General features: G+C 38.9%; 2 protein-coding genes across 5 annotated transcripts in view; one reads left to right on the plus strand and one right to left on the minus strand.

Moving 5' to 3' along the window:
* Positions 1-2,387, plus strand: part of dbr1 (debranching RNA lariats 1) — a 5,620-nt gene extending 3,233 nt beyond the window's left edge. Inside the window, exons 6-8 of the mRNA XM_016499556.1 lie at positions 185-262; positions 394-539; positions 1,276-2,387. Coding sequence (XP_016355042.1) covers positions 185-262; positions 394-539; positions 1,276-2,035 — 984 coding nt within the window. The 3' untranslated portion in view covers positions 2,036-2,387. The remainder of the gene's footprint in view (positions 1-184; positions 263-393; positions 540-1,275) is intronic.
* A 3,266-nt stretch (positions 2,388-5,653) lies between these two features.
* LOC107698530 (ras-related protein Rab-5B-like) overlaps positions 5,654-11,481 on the minus strand; it is a 13,062-nt gene continuing 7,234 nt past the window's right edge. For 2 of the 4 annotated variants that reach the window (XM_016499557.1, XM_016499558.1), the window contains 4 exons: positions 10,583-10,734; positions 10,363-10,485; positions 9,926-10,019; positions 5,654-7,839 (listed from right to left, as the gene is read on the minus strand). In XM_016499557.1, coding sequence (XP_016355043.1) covers positions 7,727-7,839; positions 9,926-10,019; positions 10,363-10,485; positions 10,583-10,734 — 482 coding nt within the window. In that variant the 3' untranslated portion in view covers positions 5,654-7,726. Of the gene's footprint in view, positions 7,840-9,914; positions 10,020-10,362; positions 10,486-10,582; positions 10,735-11,481 lie in introns of those variants that run through there. The other 2 variants (XR_001635357.1, XM_016499559.1) reach the window with 2 other exon arrangements.

An 11,481-nucleotide genomic window follows, 5' to 3' on the forward strand; every position in this document is an offset into this window, starting at 1 on the left:
ATATGACATAAAAATTCAACATGGCTTATGAAAATGCTTTTGGAATATCTGTATTTTATTCTTTCTATATCTCTCTTGCTGTTACATGCTACAGATGTGAAATGTGTGAAACACTAAGATAAGATGTAGATGTCAGAGCTTATTATTCATTATGAAGTAAATAACAAGCTATTTTTCAAAACAGGCTAAGAATAATGCTGCCCCAAAGATCACCAAGTTTCTCTCACTTGACAAGTGTCTTCCACATAGAGATTTTCTTCAGGTAATGATTCTGTTGTTTCCATCAACGAGCATGTTTCAAGCTCCACCAGTAGTATCCACTTTGTCCAAATATTGTGAGTCCCAAATAGTAGATCTAGTCTTTGTGAGTGAATGAATGTTTTGATATTGCAGATTGTGGAGGTAGCAGACAGACCGGGCTCCTCTGAGCACCTTGAGTATGATCCAGAATGGCTGGCCATCTTAAAAGCGACAGACAACCTTCAGAAACCATCCTGCAATTTCTGGAACCCCCCACAAGACAATGGACTACACACTCGGTATAGACTACATTACAATGACCGTATTTACATGTGCATCATTTTCTGATTGCTTGCTAAGCCTTCGTTGTATTCCCAATAAATTCTGTTCTATTTTCGCTATTACTGTGGGAATCCTGGGTCTAGTTGCATAAACATAGCTACTATGTTAAGATTGAGTCTTAAAAATGAGTTTGACCAGCTAGCAGTTAGCCAAGTCTTTCTTACGTTTTGGATTCAAATTAGACCATTTTTTCATGTAACTGACTTTAAAAGTTATGACCAGTCTTGAAGAAAAAATTAGATAACTTTTAGGCCTAGTCTAAGCAGCTTATGCGGTATTTTTGAGGAAACCATGATAGTTTTTTTTAGGAATCTTTGAAGAATAGCAAGTTCAAGTGAACAGCATTGATTGAAAATTTTATTTTATTTTATGATATTATTAATGTCTTTACGGTTACTTTTGATCAATTAAATGCATGTTGCTGAATAAAAAAATCCTACTGACCCCAAACTTTTGAACAATAGTGTAATATCAGACTTAATATAGGCATACATAATATTGAGAAATTGGCTTAACTGGTTTATAACAGTCGGGTTAACACATTTACATTGCATGCATACATAATTGTAATAAGACCAAATTCTAGTATTAATCAGAATATTGTGCACATAAATGCAGTCAATGTCTTGACTTGCACACAAACTAATTTCTATGTCTAAGTATTTAGCCATTCTGTTCCTCTGCTTCTTTCAGGTGGGATTTCAGTGCATCAGAGGAAGCTATGATGAAAGTCGTGAGTGATTTGAGCGGTGATCTTTGCATCCCTGAAAATTTCAGCCTGACAGTGCCCGCCTATGACCCCAGCCGCCCTCAACCCAATGCCCACCCGGCCTACTCCACCAACCCCCAAACCACAGAGTTGTGTGCCACCCTCAGCTTGACAGACATCTACATCCTGAGTGGGCAGGCTTATGGAGAGGAGGGCGCCACCGGTGCGACTGAAGAAGAGGAGGATGAGGACAGCACAGGGAGCGTAGATGAACCCAGTGAGTACCCCACCGACACCTCCGGCCTCTCCAGCTCCTACAACCCTGATGAAATCACCATTGAGGATGAATGGGAGGAGGTAGAGGATGAGGGAGTAGAATGTGCCGAGGGGAAAGGGACAGACGCAGTGGTTCCAGAAGGGCAGGTGGGGAGCCAGGACAGTGATAGAGACAGCAGTCCCCAGCGAGAGACGGCTAATAGACTGATCTTACCGCCCCCGTGTACTGCACCAGAATCGGAGGCTCCACTACGCTCCTTGCGGCCTCTTTCTCTTCCCCCTCCTTCAGCATCCCTCTCTCAGGGCAGCTCAGAAGAGGAGGGGAGCTTCACTTCAGCCAGGGTCCCCAAACGCAACAGCGGGGAGACGACACCGGGGATAGCAAGTCACACGGGCGGCACACCTCAAATCAAACGGAGAAACCAGAGTATCTACACCGCAGTAGAGGATGAGGAGAGTGAGGGCTAGATAAATGCAATTATATTTTTTGATCAGCTAATTACTACGAAGTATGATCTGCCGGATAGTTTGCTGTCTCTTTATGAGTCTGAAGAGTTGAACGGGTTACTATACCGATTTAACATAAATCATCATCTGCTTGGTAACTACTGTTTTTAAAGAACAGGATTTTTTTTTGGTGTTGTTGTTTATGAGTGTGAGGAGTTAAAGAAAAACTATTTCCAGAAATGTCAAGGTTTGGAACAACCAATTTTCTTTGTATTTTCATGTGTATAAAGTAACACCACAACCGTGAATTTTTATCTTGTATTTGTCATTTATTTTCTGTTGTGATGAGTTTTAATGATCTGTTCCTTTCTATATTTTTAGCCAAATATATCACTTCACACTCAGTAGTTTACTCTGTCTTGGCTGTTATTTTATTAGCTTTGTGGTGATTGATTTGGCTTTACCATTTTATTGTAAATACATCAAAGTCTAAATAATATATGATCCTGATGTCTTTTTTTTTGTTGTATATTCTATCTCAGTCTTTCATAAAAAGGCAATAACTGCAGCAACTTTCGTTTTTGGCTAACCAGTGTCACTGAGCTGTTGGCATCATCCTGGTTACCTCAACAAAAAGCAAATATTTTTCAATCGTGTTTTGAATAATTGCATAAAATGAGCTCTGTGACCAACAAAAGTTTATGATACACATTCATAAAGATAAGCTTCATTTGTGAAAACATTACATTTTTATGAATTTTGAAGCATAAATGCAAAAAAAAAAAAAAGGCAATAAATGGATTACAAATTCAGTCTTTAATTTCAATCTTCAAGAAATCACGAGTATTGTATTACTAATATATTTTATGTCGTAGAATAAAATGTGGAAATAACTTGAGCTTGTGTTAACCTCAGACTTTAAGGCATTTAACTAAAACCCATCGACTTCAGAACAATGGAAGAGTATGTGCAAAAATGCTCACTTGTTTTTGGGTTTTCCCCCAGCACTCTATATTAGAGATTAAACTTCTATATTCCGATCTCGAACCTTTCCAGTCATGCTCTGTTGACTTTTCAAGTTGGACGTTTGACCTGGAGTGCCATTCCGGTTATATTCAAGCAGGCGGAGGGGATATTCCAAAGTTCTGAGTGTGGAATGCAGCACTGTATTCCTAGAGAGCTATCTATTAGCATTCAGCACTAGGAGTGTTTGGGAAACCTGTCTGGTCAGTATGTTTGCTATATCATTTGGTGCTGCTACTGACATTTAGTTTAGACACTTTAATTGTTGAATGCTTCTTCCTCATAAATGACTGTTAGCAGGCTAGTCGAAAAAGCCACGGAAACTAAAGCCACATTTCATTCATAGCAGAACAGCACAGCTTTATTTAACATTTCAGTTCACAAAGGTATTAACAGGAGATCAGATCTATTCCACAAAAAAGGTGGACCTGAAGACACATGACAAATAACTTCTAGCTGTGTGACACCATATTATGATACCTAATTCATTCCCTAAATGACCATATAAATGTATTGGTAACCCATTGAATTACTGACTACAATCAATTTTAAATAAACATTTTTATACACATCAACAAACAGCATCCATAAAACAAAACTTCATAAATGACTGTTACTAACAGGCTCAACTAATTATTCTTACAGGTTTTTGCCTGTACATTTCGGGCCACCGTCTCGAAACGCTACTTTTTGGCGGTCTGACGACCTCAAACAAGCCCAAAACAAAGAACACGGAAAAAACGGAGTAGGCACTTCTTTTTTTCCCACTTTTTCAGGGGCTTTGTGGACCAAAATTTCCCTTGCTGTTATTTGCCGTACCGGCATATCGCACAACAATGGTTGCTAAATCATTCACGTTGTTGATTTGTGGGTGCTTGAATATTTTTGTTGCTTTTTAATAACACATACTGAGACATTGGCCTAGTATTGCATGACTTCCTAGTCCAGAAGAATCAATGTGCGTTATTCTGCGATTACTCGTGAAGCGAAATGGTTTACGATCATCTACGGTCATCTGGTTTCTGCCAATGTGTTGTGAATGATTTGTCGATTGTTTCTTAAACAGTTTACACAACTGTAGAGAAGGCATCGTAGAGCTTGCTGTTGTTTCGTGAACTTCAACACTGAACTTCAAGATCAATGTGGTCGGGAGAAGGAAATGGGATAGGGAAGACAACAGTGGTGTTCTTCAATACTTTTTGGGTCTAAGATGAATGACGAGCTACGTAAGGGAGACCAGTTCGAACAAAGGTAATAAATAAAGCTGGAGGCTGAAGAAAACAAGGTCAGGGTGAATGAATAACTTCTGCTTCAGTGTTCCTTTTGTAGTTTAAAAATTTAGTAGATGTGGCTGGCTCATGGTTGAACAATTGCAAGGGTTAGTTTAGGTTAAGGTGCTGACGTCCTTCCAGTGTTAGAGTTGGGATCAGAATGGGAGAGCTCAGAGCATATGGATACTATTATCCCCAGCGAGAGACGGCTAATAGACTGATCTTACCGCCCCCGTGTACTGCACCAGAATCGGAGGCTCCACTACGCTCCTTGCGGCCTCTTTCTCTTCCCCCTCCTTCAGCATCCCTCTCTCAGGGCAGCTCAGAAGAGGAGGGGAGCTTCACTTCAGCCAGGGTCCCCAAACGCAACAGCGGGGAGACGACACCGGGGATAGCAAGTCACACGGGCGGCACACCTCAAATCAAACGGAGAAACCAGAGTATCTACACCGCAGTAGAGGATGAGGAGAGTGAGGGCTAGATAAATGCAATTATATTTTTTGATCAGCTAATTACTACGAAGTATGATCTGCCGGATAGTTTGCTGTCTCTTTATGAGTCTGAAGAGTTGAACGGGTTACTATACCGATTTAACATAAATCATCATCTGCTTGGTAACTACTGTTTTTAAAGAACAGGATTTTTTTTTGGTGTTGTTGTTTATGAGTGTGAGGAGTTAAAGAAAAACTATTTCCAGAAATGTCAAGGTTTGGAACAACCAATTTTCTTTGTATTTTCATGTGTATAAAGTAACACCACAACCGTGAATTTTTATCTTGTATTTGTCATTTATTTTCTGTTGTGATGAGTTTTAATGATCTGTTCCTTTCTATATTTTTAGCCAAATATATCACTTCACACTCAGTAGTTTACTCTGTCTTGGCTGTTATTTTATTAGCTTTGTGGTGATTGATTTGGCTTTACCATTTTATTGTAAATACATCAAAGTCTAAATAATATATGATCCTGATGTCTTTTTTTTTGTTGTATATTCTATCTCAGTCTTTCATAAAAAGGCAATAACTGCAGCAACTTTCGTTTTTGGCTAACCAGTGTCACTGAGCTGTTGGCATCATCCTGGTTACCTCAACAAAAAGCAAATATTTTTCAATCGTGTTTTGAATAATTGCATAAAATGAGCTCTGTGACCAACAAAAGTTTATGATACACATTCATAAAGATAAGCTTCATTTGTGAAAACATTACATTTTTATGAATTTTGAAGCATAAATGCAAAAAAAAAAAAAAGGCAATAAATGGATTACAAATTCAGTCTTTAATTTCAATCTTCAAGAAATCACGAGTATTGTATTACTAATATATTTTATGTCGTAGAATAAAATGTGGAAATAACTTGAGCTTGTGTTAACCTCAGACTTTAAGGCATTTAACTAAAACCCATCGACTTCAGAACAATGGAAGAGTATGTGCAAAAATGCTCACTTGTTTTTGGGTTTTCCCCCAGCACTCTATATTAGAGATTAAACTTCTATATTCCGATCTCGAACCTTTCCAGTCATGCTCTGTTGACTTTTCAAGTTGGACGTTTGACCTGGAGTGCCATTCCGGTTATATTCAAGCAGGCGGAGGGGATATTCCAAAGTTCTGAGTGTGGAATGCAGCACTGTATTCCTAGAGAGCTATCTATTAGCATTCAGCACTAGGAGTGTTTGGGAAACCTGTCTGGTCAGTATGTTTGCTATATCATTTGGTGCTGCTACTGACATTTAGTTTAGACACTTTAATTGTTGAATGCTTCTTCCTCATAAATGACTGTTAGCAGGCTAGTCGAAAAAGCCACGGAAACTAAAGCCACATTTCATTCATAGCAGAACAGCACAGCTTTATTTAACATTTCAGTTCACAAAGGTATTAACAGGAGATCAGATCTATTCCACAAAAAAGGTGGACCTGAAGACACATGACAAATAACTTCTAGCTGTGTGACACCATATTATGATACCTAATTCATTCCCTAAATGACCATATAAATGTATTGGTAACCCATTGAATTACTGACTACAATCAATTTTAAATAAACATTTTTATACACATCAACAAACAGCATCCATAAAACAAAACTTCATAAATGACTGTTACTAACAGGCTCAACTAATTATTCTTACAGGTTTTTGCCTGTACATTTCGGGCCACCGTCTCGAAACGCTACTTTTTGGCGGTCTGACGACCTCAAACAAGCCCAAAACAAAGAACACGGAAAAAACGGAGTAGGCACTTCTTTTTTTCCCACTTTTTCAGGGGCTTTGTGGACCAAAATTTCCCTTGCTGTTATTTGCCGTACCGGCATATCGCACAACAATGGTTGCTAAATCATTCACGTTGTTGATTTGTGGGTGCTTGAATATTTTTGTTGCTTTTTAATAACACATACTGAGACATTGGCCTAGTATTGCATGACTTCCTAGTCCAGAAGAATCAATGTGCGTTATTCTGCGATTACTCGTGAAGCGAAATGGTTTACGATCATCTACGGTCATCTGGTTTCTGCCAATGTGTTGTGAATGATTTGTCGATTGTTTCTTAAACAGTTTACACAACTGTAGAGAAGGCATCGTAGAGCTTGCTGTTGTTTCGTGAACTTCAACACTGAACTTCAAGATCAATGTGGTCGGGAGAAGGAAATGGGATAGGGAAGACAACAGTGGTGTTCTTCAATACTTTTTGGGTCTAAGATGAATGACGAGCTACGTAAGGGAGACCAGTTCGAACAAAGGTAATAAATAAAGCTGGAGGCTGAAGAAAACAAGGTCAGGGTGAATGAATAACTTCTGCTTCAGTGTTCCTTTTGTAGTTTAAAAATTTAGTAGATGTGGCTCATGGTTGGAGAATTGCAAGGGTTAGCTTAGGTTAAGGTGCTGACTTCCTTCCAGTGTCAGAGTTGGGATCAGAATGGGAGAGCCCAGAGCATACGGATACTCAGTGTAGATTTCGCTTGAAGACTTCCAGCTATTTTAAGGGGGCTTTATGGACCATCTCGGTTCATTCTAGGACTGAGAACGGGATTTGTCGATTAAATAATTCTTCTGTTCATTGTGATTCTTCTGTGTTCCTGTATCTCTTTGCCAATCTCTTTTCTCTTTGGGTGAAACCCTGGTGCTTGCATAATGAAAATGAACAGAGGCTGAAATTATTGTTGACTTAAATAAATACAGAATCCGTATTTACTGCCAGATATGACAGTGTCCATCGTCCGTTCGCTTTCTGCCCTGTCCCTCAGAAGTCTTCCTTGAAAATCTCTTTATGGCATCACTGAGGGATTTTTCCTCAATATCTTTCTGTTATTCCTCTATCCTTCTATTTCTTTCTGTATCCATCTTAGGAGGTGAAAGGGTAAAGGGTGGGATTTTGGGAAGGAGCAGGTGTCGGTGGTCTCCCGTGGTGGAGTGTTGACAGGCCTTTAGTTCCCACAGCAGCTTCGAGTGGACTGTGCATCTGGGTCCTGAAGGTTTACCCCCCTGTGTCGGGCAGCATGCGTGGGGTTTTGGGTGTCTGTTTTTGGCATCATTTTTGCTATTGATAAAAAAAAAAAAATGAGTTGAATGAAAAATAACGAGCCTGAATACTGTTCATAACGTCAATCTTTTGTTTAAAGTTTAAATGAAATGAAAATTCACTATTTCTTAAATTGTTATTGAATTTATAGTGAAAGGTTCATCCATGCATGTTTCTTTTTTTCTGAACTTGTAATTTTTAATCAAAATGTCACAAATTCGATCTGCCAGGAAAACGGACTTCTCTTTGGTGACATGCCAGACATCTTCAATCATGTAGTCTGTTTAAACCCTGTCCTTTTCTTACATTGAGCTTGTGGGGCTCTGTACGGATGTACGTCACAATTGAAAAGAAAAGATCTGTCACTACTTCCATTTCATCACAACTTCACAAATAAAGAATAATGCAACATAATTAAGAAATGACTAGCAATCTGGAAAATCTGGAACTGGGAGAGTATGCAGGGGAATTTTAATTCTGCCTGTAAACAAAAGTCTAACAATTTTCTAAAGCCTAAGGTTTACAATAACCAGGTGCAGAAGAGAATACACTAGTAAGAAGACAGCTTTAACGCTCACCAATGGCCAGGAACAACTCGTTTACATTCATTGCAGTCTTGGCAGACGTTTCCATGAAAAGCAAGCCTGTGTCTTCTGCATATGTCTGGGCTTCCTGTACAGAAATGTAAAATTAATATCTGGGTTACAGCACACAAGACATTAGAGAAATGATCAAATAAAAGCAGTCTTCGTGTGCATAAGAGGCTTCTTTCAAAACCATTAAAAATCTCACCAACCACAAACTTTTGAATGGTACCGCATTTTGACATTGAAACATTTTAATTCTGTTCTGTGTGCTTTTTAAGGTTGAAATACAAACAGCACCACACTATGCACACAACAATCCCAGAGCTATTTATAAATCCAACCCCGATGTGAGTCTTTTTGTCATTTCATTGACAGGAAAAACCCTAACACCACCCATGTCTTGAAATATGATTAAAGAAAGGTATGACCTCATAATCCACAAGTCTCTTGTCTGCTAGGTCAGCCTTGTTTCCTGCGAGAGCAATGACAATGTTGGGACTGGCCTGCCGCTGCAGCTCTTTCACCCAAGCCTTTGCTCGCTCGAATGTTTCCTACAAACACATGGCTAAACACTAAGCAACAAATCGACTATTTTACCAAATGAAAGTTTGTATCCTTTATATAAAGTGTGTACCATTGTAAACTTACAGGCTTGGTGATGTCAAAAACTACAATAGCCGCCTGGGCTCCACGGTAGTACATAGGGGCCAAGCTGTGGTAGCGCTCCTGTCCAGCCGTGTCCCAAATCTCAAACTTCACTGTAGTGTCATCCAGACAAACAGACTGTGCCAAGAATGCAGCTGATGGTGAGCAACAGATAAAAAAAAAAAAGATAAGTAATCTAAGCCAGAGATTCAAAGATTAATAATACTGATGAGTCTTGACATTCTTTGTTCTTGGAATCAGGCTTATAAAAATGACAAAATCATAAAATACTAAAACTTTCACTCAAAGCTATTGATAAAAAAAAAAAAAAATTAAGTTGAATGAAAAATAACGAGCCTGAATACTGTTCATAACGTCAATCTTTTGTTTAAAGTTGGCATGAAATGAAAATTCACTATTTCTTAAATTGTTATTGAATTTATAGTGAAAGGTTCATCCATGCATGTTTCTTTTTTTCTGAACTTGTAATTTTTAATCAAAATGTCACAAATTCGATCTGCCAGGAAAACGGACTTCTCTTTGGTGACATGCCAGACATCTTCAATCATGTAGTCTGTTTAAACCCTGTCCTTTTCTTACATTGAGCTTGTGGGGCTCTGTACGGATGTACGTCACAATTGAAAAGAAAAGATCTGTCACTACTTCCATTTCATCACAACTTCACAAATAAAGAATAATGCAACATAATTAAGAAATGACTAGCAATCTGGAAAATCTGGAACTGGGAGAGTATGCAGGGGAATTTTAATTCTGCCTGTAAACAAAAGTCTAACAATTTTCTAAAGCCTAAGGTTTACAATAACCAGGTGCAGAAGAGAATACACTAGTAAGAAGACAGCTTTAACGCTCACCAATGGCCAGGAACAACTCGTTTACATTCATTGCAGTCTTGGCAGACGTTTCCATGAAAAGCAAGCCTGTGTCTTCTGCATATGTCTGGGCTTCCTGTACAGAAATGTAAAATTAATATCTGGGTTACAGCACACAAGACATTAGAGAAATGATCAAATAAAAGCAGTCTTCGTGTGCATAAGAGGCTTCTTTCAAAACCATTAAAAATCTCACCAACCACAAACTTTTGAATGGTACCGCATTTTGACATTGAAACATTTTAATTCTGTTCTGTGTGCTTTTTAAGGTTGAAATACAAACAGCACCACACTATGCACACAACAATCCCAGAGCTATTTATAAATCCAACCCCGATGTGAGTCTTTTTGTCATTTCATTGACAGGAAAAACCCTAACACCACCCATGTCTTGAAATATGATTAAAGAAAGGTATGACCTCATAATCCACAAGTCTCTTGTCTGCTAGGTCAGCCTTGTTTCCTGCGAGAGCAATGACAATGTTGGGACTGGCCTGCCGCTGCAGCTCTTTCACCCAAGCCTTTGCTCGCTCGAATGTTTCCTACAAACACATGGCTAAACACTAAGCAACAAATCGACTATTTTACCAAATGAAAGTTTGTATCCTTTATATAAAGTGTGTACCATTGTAAACTTACAGGCTTGGTGATGTCAAAAACTACAATAGCCGCCTGGGCTCCACGGTAGTACATAGGGGCCAAGCTGTGGTAGCGCTCCTGTCCAGCCGTGTCCCAAATCTCAAACTTCACTGTAGTGTCATCCAGACAAACAGACTGTGCCAAGAATGCAGCTGATGGTGAGCAACAGATAAAAAAAAAAAAGATAAGTAATCTAAGCCAGAGATTCAAAGATTAATAATACTGATGAGTCTTGACATTCTTTGTTCTTGGAATCAGGCTTATAAAAATGACAAAATCATAAAATACTAAAACTTTCACTCAAAATGGACATTAAAACTAGTAAAAAAAATAGTATACAAATAATGCTAATAAAACTGTTTTGAATAGAATAAAATAGAATACCAAAACTTAAAGGGGTCATATGATGTTTTTTTAAAGATCATTATTTTGTGTATTTGGTGTAACAGAATATGTTGACATGCTTTAATGTTCAAAAAACACATTATTTTTCAAATACTGTACATTATTGTAGGTCCTCTATGCCCCGCCTCTCTCAAACGCTTCGTTTTCTACAAAGTCCCTCCTTCCGACAAGCGCAGTCTGCTCTGATTGGCCAGCTGACCCAGTGCATTGTGATTGGCCGAACACCGCAAGCACTCGTCGGAAATGTAACGCCCCTTACCATAATCGCGAGCTTCATCTTTCAAAATAAATGTAAAGAGAGCCCGAAAGGGGAACAGAGTTGCGTGACAGACACAGTGATGAAGCTGGTATGTGTGTGCAGTACACAAGCCACGGTTAAGACAGCTGACTCCACTGTGATGTGAACAGACATCAGAATTTTTTTCAGTTCACTCTCCTGTGATGTGACCCTGTTCCCCTCACACACACACACACGACGCGTTACTCTGCGCTGC

This window comes from Sinocyclocheilus anshuiensis, unplaced genomic scaffold, assembly GCF_001515605.1.
Source record: "Sinocyclocheilus anshuiensis isolate Anshui unplaced genomic scaffold, SAMN03320099.WGS_v1.1 scaffold138, whole genome shotgun sequence".
Taxonomy (NCBI): Eukaryota; Metazoa; Chordata; class Actinopteri; order Cypriniformes; family Cyprinidae; genus Sinocyclocheilus; species Sinocyclocheilus anshuiensis.